At 37.5% G+C, this 24,812-nt stretch overlaps 1 protein-coding gene across 2 annotated transcripts; it reads left to right on the top strand.

Annotated features, from left to right (window-relative positions):
* The first annotated feature begins 3,515 nt into the window (after positions 1–3,515).
* plgrkt (plasminogen receptor, C-terminal lysine transmembrane protein) lies at positions 3,516–23,290 on the top strand. Of its 2 annotated transcripts, none has more exons than XM_066710731.1 (5): positions 3,516–3,635; positions 4,729–4,816; positions 16,486–16,616; positions 20,152–20,261; positions 22,884–23,290. In XM_066710731.1, the coding sequence occupies exons 2-5, from the start codon at positions 4,736–4,738 to the stop codon at positions 23,003–23,005; spliced, it is 444 nt and encodes a 147-aa protein (XP_066566828.1). In that variant the 5' UTR covers positions 3,516–3,635; positions 4,729–4,735; the 3' UTR covers positions 23,006–23,290. The 2 variants fall into 2 exon arrangements, with proteins under 2 accessions (XP_066566828.1, XP_066566827.1); XM_066710730.1 differs by lacking the exon at positions 3,516–3,635 and adding an exon at positions 4,212–4,352.
* Positions 23,291–24,812: the final 1,522 nt, after the last annotated feature.

Here is a 24,812-nt window from a genome sequence, read left to right on the forward strand (position 1 = left end):
AAAAAATCCAGAAAAACGCATTTCAAAAAAGTTATACATTGATTTGCATGTTAATGAGGGAAATAAGTATTTGATCCCCTATCAATCAGCAAGATTTCTGGCTCCCAGGTGTCTTTAATACAGGTAACGAGTTGAGATTAGGAGCACTCTCTTAAAGGGAGTTACCTGTATAAAAGACACGTGTCCACAGAAGAAATCAATCAATCAGATTCCAAACTCTCCACCATGGCCAAAACCAAAGAGCTGTCCAAGGATGTCTGGGACAAGATTGTAGACCTACACAAGGCTGGAATGGGCTACAAGACCATCGCCAAGCAGCTTGGTGAGAAGGTGACAACAGTTGGTACGATTATTCGCAAATGGAAGAAATACAAAATAACTGTCAGTCTCCCTCGGTCTGGGGCTCCATGCAAGATCTCACCTCGTGGAGTTTCAATGATCATGAGAACGGTGAGGAATCAGCCCAGAACTACACGGGAGGATCTTGTTAATGATCTCAAGGCAGCTGGGACCATAGTCACCAAGAAAACAATCTGTAACACACTACACTGTGAAGGACTGAAATCCTGCAGCGGCCGCAAGGTCCCCCTGCTCAAGAAAGCACATGTACAGGCCCATCTGAAGTTTGCCAATGAACATCTGAATGATTCAGAGGAGAACTGGGTGAAAGTGTTGTGGTCAACACAACTCGCCGTGTTTGGAGGAGGAGGAATGCTGCCTATGACCCCAAGAACACCATCCACACCGTCAAACATGGAGATGGAAACATTATGCTTTGGGGGTGTTTTTCTGCTAAGGGGACAGGACAACTGCACTGCATCAAAGGGACGATGGACGGGGCCATGTACCGTCAAATCTTGGGTGAGAACCTCCTTCCCTCAGCCAGGGCATTGAAAATGGGTCGTGGATGGGTATTCCAGCATGACAATGACCCAAAACACACAGCCAAGGCAACAAAGGAGTAGCTCAAGAAGAAGCACATTAAGGTCCTGGAGTGGCCAAGCCAGTCTCCAGACCTTAATCCCAGAGAAAATCTGTGGAGGGAGCTGAAGGTTCGAGTTGCCAAACATCAGCCTCGAAACCTTAATGACTTGGAGAGGATCTGCAAAGAGGAGTGGGACAAAATCCCTCCTGAGATGTGTGCAAACCTGGTGGCCAACTACAAGAAACGTCTGACCTCTGTGATTGCCAACAAGGGTTTTGCCGCCAAGTACTAACATTAACATGCAAATCAATTTATAACTTTTTTGAAATGCGTTTTTCTGGATTTTTTTGTTGTTATTCTGTCTCTCACTGTTAAAATACACCTACCATTAAAATTATAGACTAATAATTTCTTTGTCAATGGGCAAACGTACAAAATCAGCAGGGGACCAAATACTTTTTTCCCCTCACTGTATACACTCACCTAAAGGATTATTAGGAACACCTGTTCAATTTCTCATTAATGCAATTATCTAACCAACCAATCACATGGCAGTTGCTTCAATGCATTTAGGGGTGTAATCCTGGTCAAGACAATCTCCTGAACTCCAAACTGAATGTCTGAATGGGAAAGAAAGGTGATTTAAGCAATTTTGAGCGTGGCATGGTTGTTGGTGCCAGACGGGCCGGTCTGAGTATTTCACAATCTGCTCAGTTACTGGGATTTTCACGCACAACCATTTCTAGGGTTTACAAAGAATGGTGTGAAAAGGGAAAAACATCCAGTATGCGGCAGTCCTGTGGGCGAAAATGCCTTGTTGATGCTAGAGGTCAGAGGAGAATGGGCTGACTGATTCAAGCTGATAGTAGAGCAACTTTGACTGAAATAACCACTCGTTACAACCGAGGTATGCAGCAAAGCATTTGTGAAGCCACAACACGTACAACCTTGAGGCGGATGGGCTACAACAGCAGAAGACCCCACCGGGTACCACTCATCTCCACTACAAATAGGAAAAAGAGGCTACAATTTGCACAAGCTCACCAAAATTGGACAGTTGAAGACTGGAAAAATGTTGCCTGGTCTGATGAGTCTCGATTTCTGTTGAGACATTCAGATGGTAGAGTCAGAATTTGGCGTAAACAGAATGAGAACATGGATCCATCATGCCTTGTTACCACTGTGCAGGCTGGTGGTGGTGGTGTAATGGTGTGGGGGATGTTTTCTTGGCACACTTTAGGCCCCTTAGTGCCAATTGGGCATCGTTTAAATGCCACGGCCTACCTGAGCATTGTTTCTGACCATGTCCATCCCTTTATGACTACCATGTACCCATCCTCTGATGGCTACTTCCAGCAGGATAATGCACCATGTCACAAAGGTCGAATCATTTCAAATTGGTTTCTTGAACATGACAATGAGTTCACTGTACTAAACTGGCCCCCACAGTCACCAGATCTCAACCCAATAGAGCATCTTTGGGATGTGGTGGAACGGGAGCTTCGTGCCCTGGATGTGCATCCCACAAATCTCCATCAACTGCAAGATGCTATTTTATCAATATGGGCCAACATTTCTAAAGAATGGTTTCAGCACCTTGTTGAATCAATGCCACATAGAATTAAGGCAGTTCTGAAGGTGAAAGGGGGTCAAACACAGTATTAGTATGGTGTTCCTAATAATCCTTTAGGTGAGTGTATATATGTTTTGAAAAATAAATAAATGGTAACAGTCAAGCATAAGAAGAGTTAAATGAGGGCTGTAAATTCTAAAACTCAACATATGAAAGAAAAGGCAGTCATGCAGTGTACAATGTAGTGCTTGATCCATTAAGAGTGAACCTGACTTTACAGATTAAGAAATTGCATAATGTATCTAATTCACTCGACATTGGTGAATGGGGCAGCTTGCTTCTAACTCAGCAGGATAAGGCAGAGGCTAAAACATATGAACGCCAGGGTGCTGGATTGGAGTTTGGAGTTAGCCCATGGGGCATAACACCAAATATTGCAATACATGGTGTGGGGTCAATAGGAAAATGTAAAATTTCAGAAAAAGTCTCAAAAATAGAGTTCCAGAATGTGGCAAGCGTGGAACAGGTCCAGGATCAAAGTGGATGGGGCCTGCTTACACTGATCACATGTGGAGTCAATGGATTTGGATATGTGACTGCAATGAAGATTTTGAATTGTATCAGGGAGTGACATGCACAGATAGAAGATGTATGTACTTTCAAAATAATATATATATATATATATATATATATATATATATATATATATATATATATATATATATATATATATATATATGCTATTGAGACACTTATTGAAAAGCCAGAATCTTATATATAATAATAATAATAATAATAATAATAATAATAATAATAATAATAATAAAATAGTATTTTTTTTGTATACATTATATGATATATATATACGTATAGATTAAAACACTAGACGCATTCCCCCTGAAATGTATCAGTGCAATATATCTTATTGTAGGGAAACATAATTACGACATTTCCACATTTGATGTAATGTCTTTATAAACGAAATATTACAATATTATTGAAAGCGTAGAAAACAGGTAAAGCGTTAATTGTGAGTGAATGTGTAACACGTGACTTCATTACTTATTTTAAACTCCGTGTAAGTGCATATCTGAGCAACAACTCGTCGAAACTTCAATTTTCAAGCAGTGACCGCTGGTAAGTAAATGTGTTCCAGCTACATAGATTATAGGCTACATTGCAAAGGGCATATACATCGTCTGTTAAATGTTTTGAAGAGAAATGCAAGAGATGCCTAGAAAATTGTTTAAATTCGTCTCAAAATACATTATAGCCTAAATATGAACTGATGTATATGCCATGCCATACTTTATAACAGAATGGCTAAAACGTTCACATTGTTCTGTGAGGCAATACGTGCACTTAGCAGCATTGCACGCATGCAGGCCAGCTGAGGGTAAAGGCAGACGTGCGCAGAGCCTGCTCACGCCAGCCAGTGCATGGACTTCAGCTCCTTCTCAAACGGGGGAAACACACAGTTGTTTGATTAAAAATGAGACAATACACATTTGTGTTACGTACCTACATATATTACTTTTCTCTGCATTAAGATCACAGTAGTATCTACCCGATGTCACTTTTATGTGAGAGGTCGAGCCCTGAAAGTTAAGATCTGACAGATTTATCTCATCCATTACAAGATGGCCGACTAGCCATTGATCCTGCGTTTGTTTAGCTTATATACGAGAATCCAATTGCACCGCATTCGTAAGTTTAGAAAATTGAGATGCAAACGAAGCAAGCATTGGAATGCAATGTGATTAAAATGATCAATGTAGATCTCTTGCAGAATACTTTTTTTATTGTTGAGGAAACCAATTAATAATTTTTTAACAGGCATTGAAAATGTTTCATGTGAGTTTTTCAGCAGTTGTTTGTGTGTGTGTGCGTGCTTGTTTTGTTTATCAGATATTTTTTATTTTTTATTGGAAAAATTCAAAATAATTACTCCATATTTCCAGCAGCTCTGAACACAGCAGTAGCACCCTTGGGTGTTGAAGCCAAAATAAAGACTTTTAAATAAAGACATTTGAAGATCTTTTTGTGTGAAGATTAAACTCTTAAAGTGTTCGATGTAGTTAATATGATAGAAACAAAAAATTAAACAACAGGTATTTTATATTCTCCTAGCAATATGTGGGGACATTTACGTAATATGGGGGAAGGTAAGCATAGTAAGTTAACAATAGCTTATTTTATGCATTGATTATACCTTTTTTTTACATAATAGGAAAACAATGGGGGTTTTTATGTCAAAGACTTTGGATCAGAACTTAAAGAAGCAGCAGGAATTCATGCTTCTCAACTCCCGACTCCAGGTAGGTTCATAGGTTCTTATCTCACCTACTTTGTTCACTCTCCTGTATGTGTTAAATAGGGACTATAACTGTATCTGCAACCTGTAACCAGTTATAAGTTGTTCCGATTTTTGAGGATGCATCTTGGTGGTCCAAATGGAGACCACAAACTCCCAAAAAACTGGGATGTTTGCAAATCGGAATGATAAGAGAAAACAATGTCTTATAATGTTTTACAACACAGATAATAAACAAATCAAGAGATCAACATCTGTTTCACAATGTGGACAATAATAATTACAACAATAGTAAAGAAACTGAGAGCGTTATGTTTGTGTTTTATGACACAGACAATAATAATAAGAAAAATCTTAAAGAAACTGTGAAAGGACAATATTTGTGTTTTGCAACCAGCTCGCAACATTTTGGTAGTAGTAAGGGTAATCCACCCACAACTAGCGTGTAGTTTGGATCTGGAAACCCTCCTGTTAGATATTTGCAGGGTCCGATGAGGTCTGCCACATGCAAAAGACAACAGTGGCATGCCAATGATTTATATTTGGATTAAACTGCAGATGTGGCAGCATGAAACACTGAAGACTTCTTGGCATTGAGGAAAAACCACGATGCAGACTATGGTTCAAATGAGCCCTCTAGATCCTGCACATTTGAGGGTGATAGTAGAGTGCAACAGGACTATGGAACTGTTTACAAACATAAAGAAGTATAGTTTGGGAATAGATAAGAGGAGAGATGGTCTGTTATTTGTGTAGGGGTATTGGTGACTAATGGGATACTGAAAAACAAATGAGCAATGCTTGATAATTAGTGATATACTTGTAAAGTTTCTCTTGATAAATGTTTTCACCAGCGGCATAGTAAAAGGGGGAAAGGTGGTGATTATTCAGGGGGCCCTGAGAGGGGGCAATAAAATGCCAGGCCTTTTTTTGCATTTACTTTTGAGAATGTTTGAGAGTTTAGTACATTTTGATAAAAATACAAATGTTTATTCTAAGCCTTTATTTCCAAGTTTTATTTTAGCAACATTTCCAGGTGGCACCATAATTTCTCTATACTTCTCTATACTCTATTTTCAACATGGTTATATGTATCATTTCAATATTGTAACGTCAATTGCTCTGAAATTATCATTCAAAGTAACCCATTCAATATTGTAATTGTTTTCTGAAAAAATGGTCAAGCAAAGGTTTTGTTAAATCTCCTTTTCAAGTCAAATCATAACTAAAGGAAATTACTTATCTGGCATGAAGCTAAGTGAGGTACTTGGTACTTTGGTATTATTAAGGTAAAATACATCCTCCTAATGTTGCTTTTAGTGTCATTTACATGATTGAGTCTGTCAGCAGAAACTTGTACATGTCTACTGTAAATTCACTAAAACAGGACGTATTGACGTGTTAATATATCTAATTAGGAATAACCTATTTTTCAAAAAGTAAACATTCTATTTTATTCATATCTACAAAGAAAATAAGTGAAAGAAATGTGAAGCTGTGATTTGCTCCAATCAAGCTTTCAGACTTTATTGTTTTTATTTTTAAAATAATGAATCACTTGGAAAGTAAAAAATAGTGAATTAAAAATAGAATGTGAAATACGTTTCTCACTGTTAAATATTTAACAAATTATTATTATCATCAATAATAATCATAATTTAAAGTAATTTTCAAAAGTGATGGTTTCTCTGAAAACAGGTCTGTCCAGTTTATTTTTCTCCACTTTCACTCAAGTTCTATGAAATAACTAAGAAAATAATTCTGAATTGATGGCTTTATGAATAGTCACTTATAATGGTTAGAATCTAGCTCATTAAATAGTTTTGGTGTACTATTACACCTCTTTGTCTCTTATATACCTCTAACACAATGTAACATAATCAGATATAATGTGAATTCGGATATAACACGGTAAAGCATGTACTGTATTTTTAAACTTTCACTCCTATCTTCATTGCATAAATGTCAGCAAGTCTTAATTAAGGTTATATCGTTGACAGTTTAAATACATTGGTTAAAATTTGAAAAAAAAAAAGGTAATCATTCTATAAGTAAAAACTCCCATCTCCAAAATGTTTGGTAGAAGGACAATGATGTTTATGCTGTACATTGTGCACAATGGGATCCGAAGAAGATCAGTGATTTATACCATATACTTCGGTATGGCATTTAGAATCTGTCAACATTTGCTACAGGGTTATATACCAGCCTTATCCATTATGTGAGAATTAATAAGTTAAGTGATGTCTCGTGAAAAACTTTTAAATTGTGGTAAGATACATGGCAGCCTTGTACATTTCACAGTAAGCTGCATAGGTATAGTGTAGTGTATAGTGCTAATGCTGCCTTTGATTTTTTTTATTTATTTTTTTCTTTAGAAAACATTTGTCTAGACATTAAATGACTGTCTGCTTCACACGTACCCTTGCCACCAGCTTTACAACTGGTTACCTTAACTCCCCAAATCTTTGTTTATGACCTTTGTAAATATCACCGAACTTCTCTCTTTTGTAGATATTTTGCTTCTGCATCGTCACCTTTTAATCCTCTCCTTCAATTTGATGTTTATTATTTTATTTATTTATTTGCAGATGCAACTTAAATAAAAATAATTGTAAGATTGTAATTGTAACAATTGTAAGTCACCTTGGATAAGGTTATCTGCTAAGAAATATAATATTATTATTATTATTAATAATAATAATAATAATAATAATAAAGTAATAATAATATTATAATAGATCATATTTGGCACCCCAGTTCATTCTCAAACTAATACTTGCATATTTGTATGCAGCGTCCCTCTCAGATAACCCCCAGGCATGTTATAATGTTTTTTGCTTTTAAATTAAATGACTTATAAAATTGCTGGTGCTACAACAGTGTTAACAATAGACTTTAAATGCGGTGTGCCTTGTCCCGGGGAATATGTATGAAATAGATTCCCCTCTAGTGGAAGAACCACTGAAAGGGAAAGATAAACAGCAGTTCCCGTCTGTAAACAGTCCGCAATCATTGATGACATAAAAACACTTTTGATTTATTAAAGATTTGAGAGAAAACGAACAAAATGATCCTTGCGTGTTTCAACTTACAGTTAGGTTCATAAATATTTGAACAGTGACACAATTGTCATAATTTTGGCTCTGAATGCCACCACAATGGATTTAAAAGGGTAGACTTTCATCTTTAATTTGAGGGTAGTTACATCCAAATTAGGTGAATGGTGTAGGAATTACACCCATTTTTATATGTGGTCCCCCCAATGTTAGGGGCTCAAAAGTATTTGGACAAACCAACATAATCATGAATTAAATTGTGAGTTTCAATACTTGGTTGCAAATCCTTTGCAGTCAATGACAGCCTGAAGTCTGGAACTCATAGACATCACCAGATGCTGGGTTTCTTCCCTGGTGATGCTCTGCCAGGCCTGCACTACAGCTGTCTTTAGTTCCTGCTTGTTCTTGGGGCGTTAAAGGCAAAACCTGAATAAATGAATGGAGTAACATAACAAATGCAGATGCCTCCAAGCATGATACAATTAAGCAATTAAAATCCTATCATGCTCTGTGACATGTATAAAAATGCTGAGCAGGCCCAGTTGACCTCGATTTTGGATCAAGATGGCAAGACGAAAGGATCTAAGTGACTTTGAAAGATCGGTCATTATTGGGGGCATGAAGGCGCATTGAAGCTCTTATGGTGGCTCGTGGTCACCCGTCTGTATTTTCAGTCCAAAATAATCCAGAGCGGTACACAGAGCACAGAGTGTTCTGCTCCTATGGATTTAAACCTGAAAGAGTAAGAAATGTTTCAGAAGGCTTGGTTGCAGGGTAAATGAGGAGACATTGGAAATGGAAAGGGACATTGATCATTAATTGGATATTCAGAAGATCTTAAGTGGGAGAGTGTGGGTGGGGTAATCCCTCCAACAATCTCTCCCAACGCAGAGCATTTGTGAGGCAATTCTTTCAAGCCTTTCATTGATTATATCATTCAATAACATATCACAGTTGCAAATACAGGTCATTCCCCTTATCCAAACATAATCAATTTCTGAAAACCGTTTGGATAGCAATTGTTCGTAAATTGAACAGGCTATTTCCATTCATTTAAAAGGAGAAAATTATAGTCCATTCCCAAAGACCCATGACTTTCCCCAAAAAGTCACCTAAACGCTCCCAAACTTAAGAACACTATCAAATTACCTAAAAGTAACAACAAGTTGTAGCGTAAGGTACACTTATACATTTCAGTTCAAAGAAGTGAATTTAAGTATCACCTTATCAAGAATCCTAGAACTCAATTTCTGCAATAATTGGACACAGACACCAATTCCAAAGATATAAATTCTCAAATTTATTAAAAACAAAGATAAAATGTAGCACTACACTAGTTTTACAAAAAGGGAAAAACTAATTAAAATTCACTCAAGATCAACAAATCAAAGACAAATCACTTCCATGACCAAATCAAAGATAACACAAATGATAACACACAAAACTTTACACAAAATTACAAACACATTGACAACCGGTTAGTAAGATGAAGGTGAGTCTCTCATTAGTATTGTTAGTCGGACATTAAATAACTAATGCAGGTTAGTATTTAAGTCAAATAACTTCTCGTTACATATATCAGTCTCATTTATGTTTGGGTGCCGAGAAAGATCCTATAATTTCTTGTTACCACAATTCTCCCTAATTGATTACTGTTCAATGATTAAGGATAGGCAGGGCCACCTATAATCTAGTGTCTATTAACTTGTGTCAATTTCAGACTAAACAGTTAAACAGGAATGAGAAGATATTTCTCTGCGGTGACAGATTTTATTTCTAAAATTGTCAAACAAAACAGTTTAATTGCAGCACTCATTTATATTTAAGAAAATACTAAATTATAGTACACATTCTAAAGTTTATGACTCACAGAATAACATTTCTAATAGATTTCTCAAATGTCATGAATGATAAACTCCAAACTGTTAACTTATCTGAACTTCATCACAGAGAGGCCTCTCTGTCTTCGGGCTCAAATAAAAACACACGGCACGAGGTCCGTGTGGTTTGGAACAAAGGCAGTCCGGTTTGGCTTTGTCCAATAACTTCCACTTCAGTCGATGCACCTGGAAGTTGGGGTTTCGCGAATGTAGAGTCTTTTCCAAACAGATTTTCCACTGGTTTGAAGGCTCCAAGTGTGTGCACAAAATCTTCTTTGCAAGCAGGGTTTCCACCGTAGTTACTTGAAGACAGTCTTTGAGGAAAGCAGGGCCCTGTTCATTTCCAAGGGTCAAGTTTCTTAAGACTCAATAGCTATTTAAATGACTGAACACTTTTGTATTGCAGTCGACTTGTCAATTGTCCAGCTCTAACACTCCACTGATCAGATGGGTACAGGCGGGCAGGCACAGTTTCTAAAGTTCTTTATTTGATAAAGTCCTTTAAAAGAATTCTTCGTACGGCTCAATCTCGTATGGCAGCAAGTTACTGGTTCAAATGAGAGAGGGGGAGATAGATGCCGTGCACTACCCTTTATACGCCTGTCAGATCAATAGACGATCGGTTCTTGAGTTTGTGAGATTGGATTTCGGTTTCAGCCCCCAGTGTCCTATTGGAGGAGGCTCGATTTATGACTGATGTCAATCCATACCATCTTTTGGAAATGCCGGTTGGCCTGGGTTCGTAGCTCATTGTCGGGATTTCGGCTCTCGTCCACTTCAAAGAGTTTTATTACCTCCAGGCCCTATTCCCCAGACATTTCACAGCAGGGATTCCAAGCCATTTGGCCCATTCTTGGTGCCATCCTCCCAAGACTGCCACTTTGATATAGAACAGTTCACGTGCCGATGAGCTCAGGAAATCTGATAACTTTGGGGGAGAGGTCTTCTTCAGATCAGAGCTTCAGCTCAGAGCTAAAATGCTCTATCAAAACACACACACCCCCTTAACGCTACAAAGTAAAGAACTTATCTAATACTTGTTATTTAAAAAGGCAATTAACACTAGAACCATGCTTTTCAACACTAGGGGTGTAACGATTCACTGATACGAATTGATGCACCGGTCCAGCTGTTTGAAATTTGACTGCACTGTTTTAAATTCCCCGGTCCGTATTTATTAGCAAATTGATCCGTTCGTCACAAACTGGCCAACAAACCAATACAGCAAGTGCAGATCAAATCATAATGTGTATTTTTTCACTCACAATCAATCAATCAATCCATTTTTATTTGTATAGTGCCCTACGCAGGGTAGCCACAGAGTGCAAGTTGTTGGCTTCTCCTATAATTATATTTTTGACCCAGCAGCAATACTGTGTGGGAGTGGGTTAAGCCATGTGATTTGTGCATATCAAAGAACATGCTTTGCATGTGTATGATTGGCCAATGAAGGCGGGTTTACAAAGAAATAGGACGGTGTTACTGAAAACAAGTCTAATCTACTCTTGGGATCTTTATATGGATGTATTGTGGACTAAATAACAATTTGCAACATTAAGCAACTTCACAAATGTGCATTTATTAAGTTTATATTTATGCAAAATAACAATCTGAACCATCTCCATTTTAATCATAAAATTTGGCATCAACTCAACTCACCGTGTTTGGAGCAGGAGGAATGACCCCAAGAACACCATCCCCACCGTCAAACATGGAGGTGGAAACATTATGCTTTGGGGGTGTTTTTCTGCTAAGGGGACAGGACAACTGCACCGCGTCAAAGGGACGATGGACAGGGCCATGCACCGTCAAATCTTGGGTGAGAACCTCCTTCCCTCAGCCAGGGCATTGAAAATGGGTCGTGGATGGGTATTCCAGCATGACAATGACCCAAAACACACAGCCAAGGCAACAAAGCAGTGGCTCAAGAAGAAGCACATTAAGGTCCTGGAGTGGCCTAGCCAGTCTCCAGACCTTAATCCCATAGAAAATCTGAGGAGGGAGCTGAAGGTTCGAGTTGCCAAACGTCAGCCTCGAATCCTTAATGACTTGGAGAGGATCTGCAAAGAGGAGTGGGACAAAATCCCTCCTGAGATGTGTGCAAACCTGGTGGCCAACTACAAGAAACGTCTGACCTCTGTGATTGCCAACAAGGGTTTTGCCACCAAGTACTAAGTCGAAGGGGTCAAATACTTATTTCCCTCATTAACATGCAAATCATTTTATAACTTTTTTGAAATGCGTTTTTCTGGATTTTTTTGTTGTTATTCTGTCTCTCACTGTTAAAATACATCTACCATTAAAATTATAGACTGATCATGTCTTTGTCAGTGGGCAAACGTACAAAATCAGCAGGGGATCAAATACTTTTTTCCCTCACTGTATCTCTATTAAATGTACAGTACTCTGAATTGAATCTAGTTCAGAGTTTAATACACTGTGGTTTTATTTAAAACACACGTGTGTGCAATACAATAATAATCAGAAACCTATTAAGACCGATCTGAAAAGAAACCATGAAAATTCATTCAGATTAAGCCAAAACGTTGATTGTTGTAATTCGTCAATTATACACACGAAATCTTCAGGGTTTAAATCTTCTAGTCCTACATGTATTCAGTCTTTTTCCCTTTGAGAACCTCAGAATATAAATTTGTAGACTTGCACTTTGCTATGTGTTAAATTGGCTGCCATAATTGCATGGAAAATTGCCAGATTGTACATTTATATCCCTTAGTTGGATGATTATTTAATTATTTTAAATGTATTTCTAAATCCAACCACTTTGAATTGAACCGAATCGCATTGTATCGAATCGAATTGACTCAAAGCTGAATTGGATTATATCAAATCCTGAACGTATCTGTAATGTATCAGTGACAGTGTATCTATATCCATATCAAATTGTCAAAGAGGGAAAGATACACACCCCTAGCTAATACCAAAGAATTAGCATTCACGATCAAACAGGTGAGACCTGGGTTTGTAACATGACCAAGATTGAATTCCACAGGAAAGTTAGAAACTTGCTGAGCCAATCGGGACAGGCAGACGAGAGCTATATCAGGTGCAAATCTGCTTATAAAATAAATAATGATGATAATATATGAATATTTGACATGGAGAAAATCATGTGTTTAAGGAACCAACACGATTAGAACTCATTCACAATGACTAATTTTATTACAAAGCCCAGATTGTCGGCTATATTGTATTCAGTATAGCCTACTTCTCCTCAACAGGAACTGGAAAGCTTGTTAGGATTGAAAGAAAAATGGATGGAGCAAAGTACTGACAAATACTAGAGGAAAATCTGTTTCAGTCTGCTAAAGATTTAAAACTGGGGCGCCAATTAACCTTTCAGCAGGACAATGATCCAAAGTTCAGTGCCAGAGCTACACTGGAGTGGCTTAAGAATAAGAACGTGAATGACCTTGAGTGGCCCAATCATAGTCCTGACTTGTATCCTATTGAGAATCTGTGGATCTGTGGAAAGACTTGAAAACTGCTGTCTCCTAGTGATCCCCATGCAATGCAAGAGAGCTTTAGCAAATTTGACAAAAAGAATGGGCAAAAATTGCAGCTAGCCAGTGTGCAAAGTTGGTAGAGACTTAGTCAAATAGACTTACGGCTGTAATATCTGCCAAAGGTTCTTCCACCAAATATTGAGTTGAGGGGTCTGAATACCTATGCAATCAACATATATAATTTTGTTCTCTTTAGTTCTTGCTGACATTTACTGTAACTTATCCTACCATCTGAATTCCTAATTTTGAGCATTCACATTTTGAAAAAAAAAGTGTGTATGCATCATTTTGTAATTTTACTAAATGGAACACCATAGGAAGGACTGAATACTTCTGCAAGGCACTGTACATACTTTCCAATCCACCATACACCATGATGTCGCATGTTGTTCATTCTCCAGGCAAGAGATGCCCTTTACACTAGTTATAAGTAGGCTACTATCACAGACTACTTCTGCTTTCATACTGTGGTGTTATTTTCTTTTGTAGGAACAGCAATATAAAATAACATCAAGTTTGTGCTGGTTCCTAATTTGCCACTTCAAATTGGAGCAACCAAAACACAACTTCTCCATCCTGCTAAAGGGACAGAGAACTGGATATGGGACAAAAGTATAAAACACCCCGTGGACCAATCCACAGTTGGTAACTTTGGGCTTTTAAAGGGGACACAAACCAGTGAAAAAATCATGCAGAAGGCAAAATGAGAGCTGCAAAATACTTTTGCATTTGCTGCCTATGATTTAATTCCACACATCTTCTATAGTTTTATTGGTAATAACACACAATTATTACTCTCAAAGAAATCAGTAATATATACAAATTAATATTAAAAGCTGCATTCATGTAAAATAATGTGTGGCTAGTGTTTTGTTTAGTTTTAGTAGCAATAATTCATATTATAAAAGTAAAAAAGTTACTGGCCAAACTGAAAAAGCATCATTATTTTAAAGCTGTACTACTTTAACACATATGTCCTCCTGTATAGCAATACATATAGGATTCATGAATGCAGGTGTACACTATATTGTAAAAAAATTGTTAATGAAATCTATTCATTAAAATTAAAATCATAAATAATCAGTATTCTCAACCATCTGCCCTAATTGCAGATATGCACTGGCTGACTATGTGGGCAGACTGCTGTACTGTACCAGTTGTCTCAGAGATGGCTGGAGGGTGAGGTATAATGTGCATTCAAACTCTGAGAATAATGTTTTTAAATGTAACAAATGAAAATGTAGCTGATAAATATAAGGGAAACTAAATGTGTTGGTTGTCTTTTCAGTATGTGATGTTGAAATTGGAAGAATTTATCAGATTTGGGGGGTTTATCGATCTCTCCTTATTTTAGGATGTATTTTGAAAGCTTTCAAGTTGACTTGTGAAAGAAATGCTGCACTGAATTTTTTTTTTTAATCTGATATAGCCATTTGAAACTGAAAGGGGCTCGTTTTTGAAACAGGGTGTTTCGTGTTTTTGTCTTTTGATGTGTTACCAGAAAGCTTGCATATCAACTTTCACAGTGATTTGATCTAGGCAAAGTGTGCTTTTATTTCAGAAGCAATTTCTGCAGACTATTATTTCAATTTACTTTTTTCAGATAGAAATATTTTGACATAAGATAGATATTGGGCTCTGCTGTGATTAATACTGCATGCTTAGCCTAATACATACGATTTTTCATGAATTATATCTTTGCAGTTGTATTGTGATTCTGTTTAGGATATTGAATATATTTTAGGTACATTATTTAAAAGATGAACATTGAAATTATACAGCTAACCTGGCCTATACAAATGGAGATGGGTCATTGATGATTTCATATTTGGCTGATCTTCTCTCCCTACCCCATTATGTGAACTATTTCAATGCTACGTGTTTCCTCATTCATGTGTGATAAAAAATAAAAAATAAAATACATTTGAGTTATGATAACAAATGTAATTGTTCAAATGACATTATGACTGCTTTCAGTTAGATCTTTTTATTTCTATATTAAAGCCAATCAGAAAGAAAAGTACCAATCTTAGTTGCAATGACTTGCATGCTAACAATGGGAGTTTTGACCTGTTTGGCACCTAATCAAAAACAGATATGGTAATCTAAAACAAAAACAAAGAGCAGACTGACCTGCAGAAATGAATAACATTATGTTTTGTGCTCTCCTTTAAATATGGAGAGGATTGATAAGCACAGTGCATTTCTTACAGTAAACAGGAAAGAGGATTGACAATAGAATGACTGACCTTCTTCACCGGCAAAGATTCCCTGTTCTGTCATTTTAAAGCCATCAGTTGTTGAGGCTGAATAAATGCTGCTAAATAAAATAATAAAATAAGCAAATATCTTTATACTAAGGGTTAGAGCATTTTAGTGATGTTTCATCCCCAGTGGCTGTAAATGTCAGTTGTATTATGAGGGATGTTCTACAGAAAGAGATAACAGGGCCATACATATTTTAATGTGCTTAATGGTCTACTGAGTAGTATAATGATAATAAATATCAATAGCCACTGTATCCCCCTATACATTTAAGGATTGTGGGCTAGAAGTAGAAAAGTGCTGCACCTGTCATAATCCGTTTAGTCTTATGTGAAACGCACGCATGCTGTTAGCATTGTTTTAGTTACTTTTAGACTTGTCTTCATAAAGTCTGCACTACCACACTACCACTACTGTTTATACACTCTGACAGTGGCTGTGCATTTTCTAACTGTCTCAGGAGCTCTTTGTTATGTGGAAAGAAAATTGGCGAATTTTTACATTGAAGCAGGAAATAAACAGATTTTATTACAGTAGCCATGGACATTTTTCATAGAGTATTTTCATTAACACCTGAGGTGGAGTGCTCATGGATCAGACTTGGCTTTTTTATTATGAGACTTAGATCAAGAGTCGTCATAGCCAGGAAATATATGCTGTGTATTTCGTTCAATAAGCACACCAGCCAAACCTTAAAGACCATTTACTATTTTGCATATGTATCTAAATGTACTATCAGGATGTGTACTGCAGTTGGATCATTCTGGTGCTGATATTATAGATTGTGTGGCAAAATTATTATTTGTATTGGGTTAATATTTATTGAGTACATTTTCATAAATTGTCTTTTTTAATTTTAATAGAATTTTTTAATTCCAGGTTCTATAATTACATCTGATGTTATGTATTCAATTGATTGATTCATTGTTCTGTTTCTCTCAGCTGGAGCGGCAGATCCTTATGCAGAATCAGATGCGAGAGAGACAGATGGCAATGCAGATCGCCTGGACCAGGGAATTCCTCAAGTACTATGGAGCCTTTTTTGGATTGGCATCTTTTGCTCTAACTGCCGGGTGAGTTCATTTTTTTTTTATTAAACTATTGTATTATGTCCAGGGTATCTGTAGTGAATTTTATCTGAAATAGCGCCATAATAAAGTATTTCTTGATTTGTTATTCTTTGTTAGCGGTCATAAAAGCATTTGACCTTTTAAGCCACAGTGAGTAAGTTAGTTTCCAAAACTGATGTAATACAAAAGTAGTAATGGAATACTATATAAAATTATCTAAAAGAGTCAATACATAGAATAGTATAGTATATAAAAAGTAGGAGCAGGTAGTATATTGCAGGTTTTAGGGGAATTGTAGTCACCAATCAGACTATCAATAAAATCCTTGAAATTATTTTAAAATTGACAAAAAGATGTGCCAGGGGAATCTGCAACTCAGACATGAGGCATTCTGAGAGAATTCAAGAGGTGAAGTCCCTTTTCGGAAATCAAAGTTCCAAAGGAGGAATATCAGATTTTTTATTGTTAAATTATATAACATTTATATACATTATTACTTTGGCTTCATATGATATGGGTGGAGTGAGACATACAGAAGAAATCGTCAGCTTCAGAGAATCCCCTCAACTGAGACCTGCCTTTACACCGATCAGCCATAACATTATGATCACCTGCCTAATATTGTGTAGGTCCACCTTTTGCTGCCAAAACAGCCCTGACCCGTCGAGGCATGGACTCCACTAGACCTCTGAAGGTGTGCTGTGGTATCTGGCACCAAGACGTTAGCAGCAGATTCTTTAAGTCCTGTAAGTGGCGAGGTGGGGCCTCCATGGATCGGACTTGTTTGTCCAGCACATCCCACAGATGCTCGATTGGAATGAGTCAACACCTTGAACTCGTGATTCATCACACCAGGCCACCTTCTTCCATTGCTCCGTGGTCCAGTTCTGATGCTCACGTGCCCATTGTAGGCACTTTCAGCAGTGAACGGGTCAGTATGGGCACCCTGACTGGTCTGCGGCTACGCAGCCCCATACGCAACAAACTGCGATGCACTGTGTGTTCTGACACCTTTCTATCAGAACCAGCATTCACTTTTTCAGCAATTTGAGCTACAGTAGCTCGTCTGTTGGATCGGATCACACGGGCCAGCCTTCACTCCCCACATGCATCAATGAGCCTTGGCCGCCCATGACCCTGCCGCTTTTCCTTCCTTGGACCACTTTTGATAGGTACTGACCACTGCAGACCGGGAACACCCCACAAGAGCTGCAGTTTTGGAGATGCTCTGACCCAGTAGTCTAGCCATCACAATTTGGCCCTTGTCAGAGTCGCTCAGATCCTTACGCTTGCCCATTTTTCCTGCTTCTAACACATCAACTTTGAGGACAAAATGTTCACTTGCTGCCTAATATATCCCACCCACTGACAGGTGCCATGATAACGACATTATCAGTGTTATTCACTTCACCTGTCAGTGGTCATAATGTTATGGCTGATCGGTGTATGTCCATATACAGTACTGTGCAAAAGATTTAGGCAGGTGAAGAATTGATGCTGTTTTGGGTGGTCACATATATGTGTGGAAAAACATATATGTTACTTTACAATACTGTGGTTGCAGTAGAAGCTGGGTTTTTCCTTAGGTATTGTATTATTTTGTGATAATTGCTGGCTTTGAACTTGCCCTGGGGTTCTGGTTGCAGTTCAACCCATTGTATTTGTTACAAATCCTGACTGCATTGTTGTTAGCTTTCAGCTGAATGCTTGATATCTGACACGTTCTGCTGAACAATAGATAATAATATATATAGTACATGGATGGTGCTACAGTTTTAGTGGAAGTTTGGGAGAGTTGGAAATAGATTAATGATTTTGTGGATATCTGTAGAGGAGAAGGCAAAGTTGTCAGTGGTGGTCAGAAGGGGGAGGGACAAAGAGGGAGGTAAGGTAGAAAAGAGTTTGCTGGAGCTGTTGGTGGAAGATTGGAAAATAGATTGAAAGTAAGATGTCTTAGCAGAGAAGGAAACAAAAAGTGAGGTCTCAGTGAATTTGTTATTTTCAGCAGAATGCATTTTTGGATCTAGGTGATCTAGGATTTGCTTTTCTCCACTTTTTTTTATAATTAAATAGGTTTTCTTTTTTATAATTCTATATAGATTAAGTAATGATCTGAGGGGTGACAGAGTGGGTGGAGGGGTATTAGGCCAACTGACATCCAGTTTTTTTAATAGGAGTGCATGGAGAGAGAGAAGTTAAAAAAGTGAAGGTGGGGAAGAAACCCAGCAGAGTGGGTGGATGTTGAAGTCACCAAGCAGGACAGTTGGGGGAGAGCAGAAAGGAGATAGTCAAGTTTGTCAAAAATGCGATTAAGTGGTCCAGGGAGACTGTAAAGTACAAGTTACAGGAATCTCATCAGCTCTCAGAAGCTAAACATAGCTGGGTCAGGGTACATGCAAAGGAAACTGTCAAAGAACAACCAGGCTGCTGCTGGAATGGGTGACACAGTATCCCCATATGTTGGTTGTTGTCAGGGGCTTGGCTTACTCCTTCAGTCCCCATTTCTCCAGTTTATTAAGCTGAGAATGAGAACTCGGGGACTAACTTGCGATATAGTAGCATCACGTCCAGAGGGAATGTCAATTCCATCCTCTTGCACCACAGAAACAAGGAATAAGCAATGGCACATACCTAATTAGCTAGAGAGAGGATTAACTTTTCTCATAAAAAAAATGTTTAATTAAATTACTAAAAAAATAAAAAACTCTAATTTGCTTAAATATAAATTACTACAAATTCTGTTAACAATTTTAAGTGTCACAAAATCTGTTCATGTATCATCAATCAGTCAGTATGGAATCATTAGACTGCGGCCTTTCTTGTGTAGTCCCTGTTTGAATTGATGAGTGCAGGACCATGAAGTACACAATGGCCAGGCTGTTTGTACTGTGTGTGTGCTCTCTGAATAAACTGCCTGGGTACTGCATTCGGAGTGAGCTGATTTGCATATGCATGTAGCTATACTGGAAAATAAACGAACTTCGTGTGCTGTATGCGGTGTGCATGCCTACATGTTATTAAAAGTTTGGGCAACTTCAAATCAGTGTACTATTTATTTATTCAAGGCTCTGCAAATATTATAGCAGGCATGATTATAGCACACAGAAAAGCACAGCAGTACATGGCAGGACAATGATTCACACACTAAACTCCTGTGAGGTGATGCATGCCTCACAATATTAACCATTTAGCAATGGAAAATATACCGGGGTTCTCCCTGTTTCTGTAGTTCTTCCTGGTGCACAACAAAGATATCTGGCTAAACATGTACATTGCCTTACCACACTTGTAGTGGAAGCCATATAACTGCTTGCTTTTCTAACTTTATTTTTCAATTAAAATCTCCTCACTAATTTAGGCACCTGTATACTGTTGAGGAACTAGTTCTGGTGGGAACTGGTTCTTATTTTCATTCTACACATATTTAATTGCATTTTAATTGTTCAAACATGTTTTATATTAAAGGGAAATAATTGTTTATGGGATAATTAAAGTATTGTGTTGCACTAAATATGTTGTTGTTACTTCTGTTTTCCAGTGCTTTGAGGAATAAGAATCCCAGGTTGTTCATACCTGTGATCCCACTCAGTTTCATCCTTGCCTACCAGCTGGACATGGGCTATGGAACCTTAATATACAGAATGAAGGGTAATCTATATGAAATTACATATACATGGGCACTGATCTCACCTGAAAGGCATGGTGGACAAAAGTTAAAATTTATCTAGGAAAATATTGCATAACGATCACTGGATTACAGTTATTACAGATTAACTGCTGACCAGTTGGAAAGGTCAGGGAACAGCAGTCTGGTTGGAGATGGGAGTTTAAGGGTTTGTTTTTAAACATCGTTATATCAGCCTCTCTATTAGTGCACCGGTGAGAAAATTATTAAAACCAAGCTTTATTTTTGTTGTTTTCAGTATTTGATTTGTATTGTACTTGACAAACAGTGTTTTGGAACTGCTGCTCAATGGGTTGCAATTTTCAGGAAGAGGAAAAATATTTTGTTTACCATTGTTCTCCCTGTTACATAATATCATGCCTAGTTAAAATGCAATTAAGTGCCTATGTGTGGTTTTGGGATGTGGTTGGTACTTGATGTATTGTGTGCTTGTTTATAGCTACACATAGTACTAAGTCTAGGGTATGCAGTCCACTCATTTTATCTGTTTGTGATTTTATTTTGTTGATTTAATAAAGTGTACAGTTTGTTATATTTTAAATTAAATTACAGAAGTGGTTGCATTACATATAGACTGAGTGAACAGCTGTGTTGACCGGCAAAACTATTTGTCACAATTAATGTGAGTCATTGTTTAAGATAAGATAACATATTAGATACAGCTCCTTGCTTTAGAAATATATTTATAGATTGAATCATTGGTAATCTGTGAAGCAGATTACATATTCAGGGAGTCGAGTTACAGTCATACTTCTGGTACCGTTACCTGTATATGCATCAGTAGTAGACTATGATTTTTTATTTTTTGTATTGTTTTTCTTTCTTGTACTGCTTTTTTTCTTCTTGGTGTCTTTCAGGTTGTAATAGAAGTTCAGAAACACATTGTACTTTTTGAAAGGGTTAAAAGTGGTGAAGGGGGAATAGATATATTATCCCCCCCCCATTACCAACAGTGAAGGGTAGCTGTCCTCCTCATCCCCTCCACAATCAGTACCTGTGTACCAATGTTTAATGAAAAAGCAAAACATTGTTGACAAGAATGTCCTATAAACTTAGCAGTAGCTTTCTACATCTGTCAATTACTTTTAAGTGTTACAGGCTTTATAGAAACCAGTAAAGGTGGTTATGTTTCATTTTCACTAGTTTTGGTTGGAAAAAGTAGTTTATTCAATACTTCTGTCACAACTCAGATAATACTACCCGTGACCCATTAATGTTGCACTAGAGTTAATAGTTACATGATGTACTGTTGAACCTGACTTCTTCTATACAACCTATGATTTCATTTACCTGTTACTTTGTTTAATCAATCAGTTTTCTAAGGCTAAGATTTAAACCTCACACATCCCATCAGCTAATTGAATATCCTATTCAAACATGTCAGATGAGATTAATATCACTAGGGGCAGTCCATACTAACCGAAGTATCATTAGTTAACCATGTTTTGACTTGTCATGTCATTTCATTTGGTATGTTTTTGATGCGTCAGTTTGACATTTGTTGTCTTGGTTGCAGTTATTTTTGTTACACGTGGACTTAACCTTTAAAAACTGATGGAAAGATCAGAGTTGCTTATTGTTAACAACTGATGCAGAAACTTTGCATCAGGTTTTGAAGACAGGGTGTTATATAAAGATGCATGGTTAGGTAAACATGATTTTTTCATTGATTTTCCACATTTGCTCACTAACATACTTAGCCTATATCCAAGCTTGAAGAGCTTAGTTAGAAGTCATCCCATCATTACCAGCAACATCTCAGGTATTCTTGAATATCCTGGCTCTTTAAAAGCACAGTTACAATTACACAAATAGCACTGGACACATAGAAGTATCCAACATTTTAATTTGTAGCATATGGTATCGTCTCTTCCTAGATTAAGATATGCAAAATGTGAGGAGTATTACACCCTGAAAATAAAAAACTAATTTACACTCAAAACATCAAGGAAATTCTCTGACAGAGACACACATACACAATCATGCATTAAAACAAATGAAGGGAGCCCTCTTGATCCATGTGCATGTCAATAATTATTTTTACCAAGGATTTAATCCAGCTGTTTCTTCACAGAGCTTACTTAGGTGTCTGCCTCAAAGAAAGGGCTCGGTAAAGGAAACCATTAAGAAACATCTCGTATACTAAGAGGTTTTTAACAAACATATCAATAACTTACACATTTGCTTTTTGTTACATTTAATGTTTCAGTCTTTACATTCTGAAAGACAATTTATTTCTAAAAGTAAACATATGCCTGTTATTTAAAAGTTATGCACAGTGCAATTATTACAATAATGCTGGGTTGAGATTCTACAAAGTGTCACTACACTGGATTACTCTCACCTTGATGTGCTAAATGGGTGCTTTGAAAGACAGCTGTATCAAATTAATATGTCTGAGAATTTTCTCGAGCTGCTGATGTATTACTCTGCTGCTCTAGATTAAATTTCATTTGTTGTTTCTGCTCACTCCTTTAAGAGCTGCTTTCACATTGTCGTTTTGAACCTGAAACAAAACTCTGAAATACTCCTCAGTTAGACAATTAGACAATATTTTCAACACAGCCCTCTGTGTGTCTTTTCAGCTGAAGCAGAGGGTATAATGGAAACCGAGCACGATCGACTAGAGCTGCCTTTGGGAACACCCACTTTTGAAAGTACAGAGAAAGCCAGAAGAGCCCAAAGCACCTTCTTCATTGAAAAGTGAACTGTCCATACTGTGGTCCATACTGCCCCAAATCTCCACAACCACCTTCAGGAAAATGCTTGTGTTTTGCTCTTAATGAAGAGAGAAATAATACATGTTTTCTATCTATGTCTGATTGTCCATACAGACCATTGATGAAGTGTAACTAAAAGTTGATTTTGCAAGCAATGTATTTTTAATAAAAGGTAAAGAATTGTGTAACTATCAATATTGTATGCATCAATAGTATATGTTACTGACACAAATAGTTACATATGTTTCAAAATAAACTCTTTTCAAATTTCAGACCACAGTGATCAATATTTTGTGAATCCAGTTTGGCTTTTTTCTTAACGGTTCATTAAATTCTCGGGGGGGTGGGTGGGGGGGATTGACAAGAAGAGCTAGAAAAATAAATGAATGGATCCAAGAACAATCCAAAATATGTGACATCATTGCAAGAGTGAAAATGTAAAAATGGCAATGGATTGGACACATTGCATGAGGAACAGATTAAAGATGGACCAAGAAGTCTGTTGAATCAATATCAAGAGCTGAAAAAATACCTTAGGAGATGAGAAGACCAACAAATAAAAGATGTGAAGATGAAATCATGGAAAAGGGAAGCTGTATATCGAAGCAAGTGGAAACATCTTGGGGAGGCCTTCATCCCGCAGTGGATTGATATAGGCTGATGGTGATAATATATAATATATACAGTGCCTATTCACCGAAACAGTCACCCTCTTGGATGTTTTCATTTTCTATTTGTGTTACAACCTGAAATATTTTCTTCTGAACTACACAGCCTACTCCCACAGGTCACACAGTTGGGTAAGTGCATTCAAAGCAAAGATACTACCATGAAAACCAAGGTGCTTTCAAAACAAATCTGGGATAAAGTTGTGTAAAAGCACAGATTGGGGGAGCAGTATAAAATATTTCAAAGGCATTGAATATCCCTTGGGGCACAGTCAAGTCCATCATTAAGAAGTGGAAGTTATACGGCACCACCCAGAATCTGCTTAGAGCAGGCCATCCTCCCAAACTCAGCAGCTGGGTAAGGAGGGCATTAGTCAGAGAAGCCACCAAGAGGCCAATGACAACTCTGAAAGACAGAGTTCCAGTGTTCCATGGTTGAGATGGGAGACACTGTCCTTGTGTCAATAATAGCTCAGGTTCTCCACAAATCATAAATTGACTCGGCAAACATTGTCTGCAATTATCTGTATATTAATACGCATTTATCTTAATTAAAGGATTATTATTTTATTAAGGTAAAACTATCAATTTCATTACAGATTACCAGGGCCTAGCATAGCACCTGAAATAATACCTTCTGCCTTGTGAGTCACCAATAGTTTATTCTTTATTAGTTCAAGTTCAGTCCAGGGCTGGACACCTGGGGGAGACAAAGGTGTAAGAAAATAGGACCTCCTGTAGCAGTGACTGGAACTAAGACAGTTCAGGTTCAATGTGATTTATTACAGAGTCCAGAATATAGATCACCGTATACAAGTATACTGGGTACAACAAGGCAAAACTAATACAAAGACTTTATGGACAAGTCAGCTTTTATGAGTTGAACCCCTGTCCAACTCCACCTTCCAGAGTGACCACCCCACCCACCAGAGTATCCAATGGCAGCTGCCTATTAGCATATCAAGTGACAATGGAGCCCTCACCCCGCTCTCCCACATTCCAGGGTAATGGCTCACCCGTTACCCTCACCCGTACCTTTCTCGGAGATGATTAACTCACTTCTCCCAACAGAGATGGACTGTCTCCTTACTCGTCCTTATCAACCTTCTGTTCCTATTGATACCAG

This window comes from Amia ocellicauda, chromosome 8, assembly GCF_036373705.1.
Source record: "Amia ocellicauda isolate fAmiCal2 chromosome 8, fAmiCal2.hap1, whole genome shotgun sequence".
In the NCBI taxonomy this organism is placed as follows: Eukaryota; Metazoa; Chordata; class Actinopteri; order Amiiformes; family Amiidae; genus Amia; species Amia ocellicauda.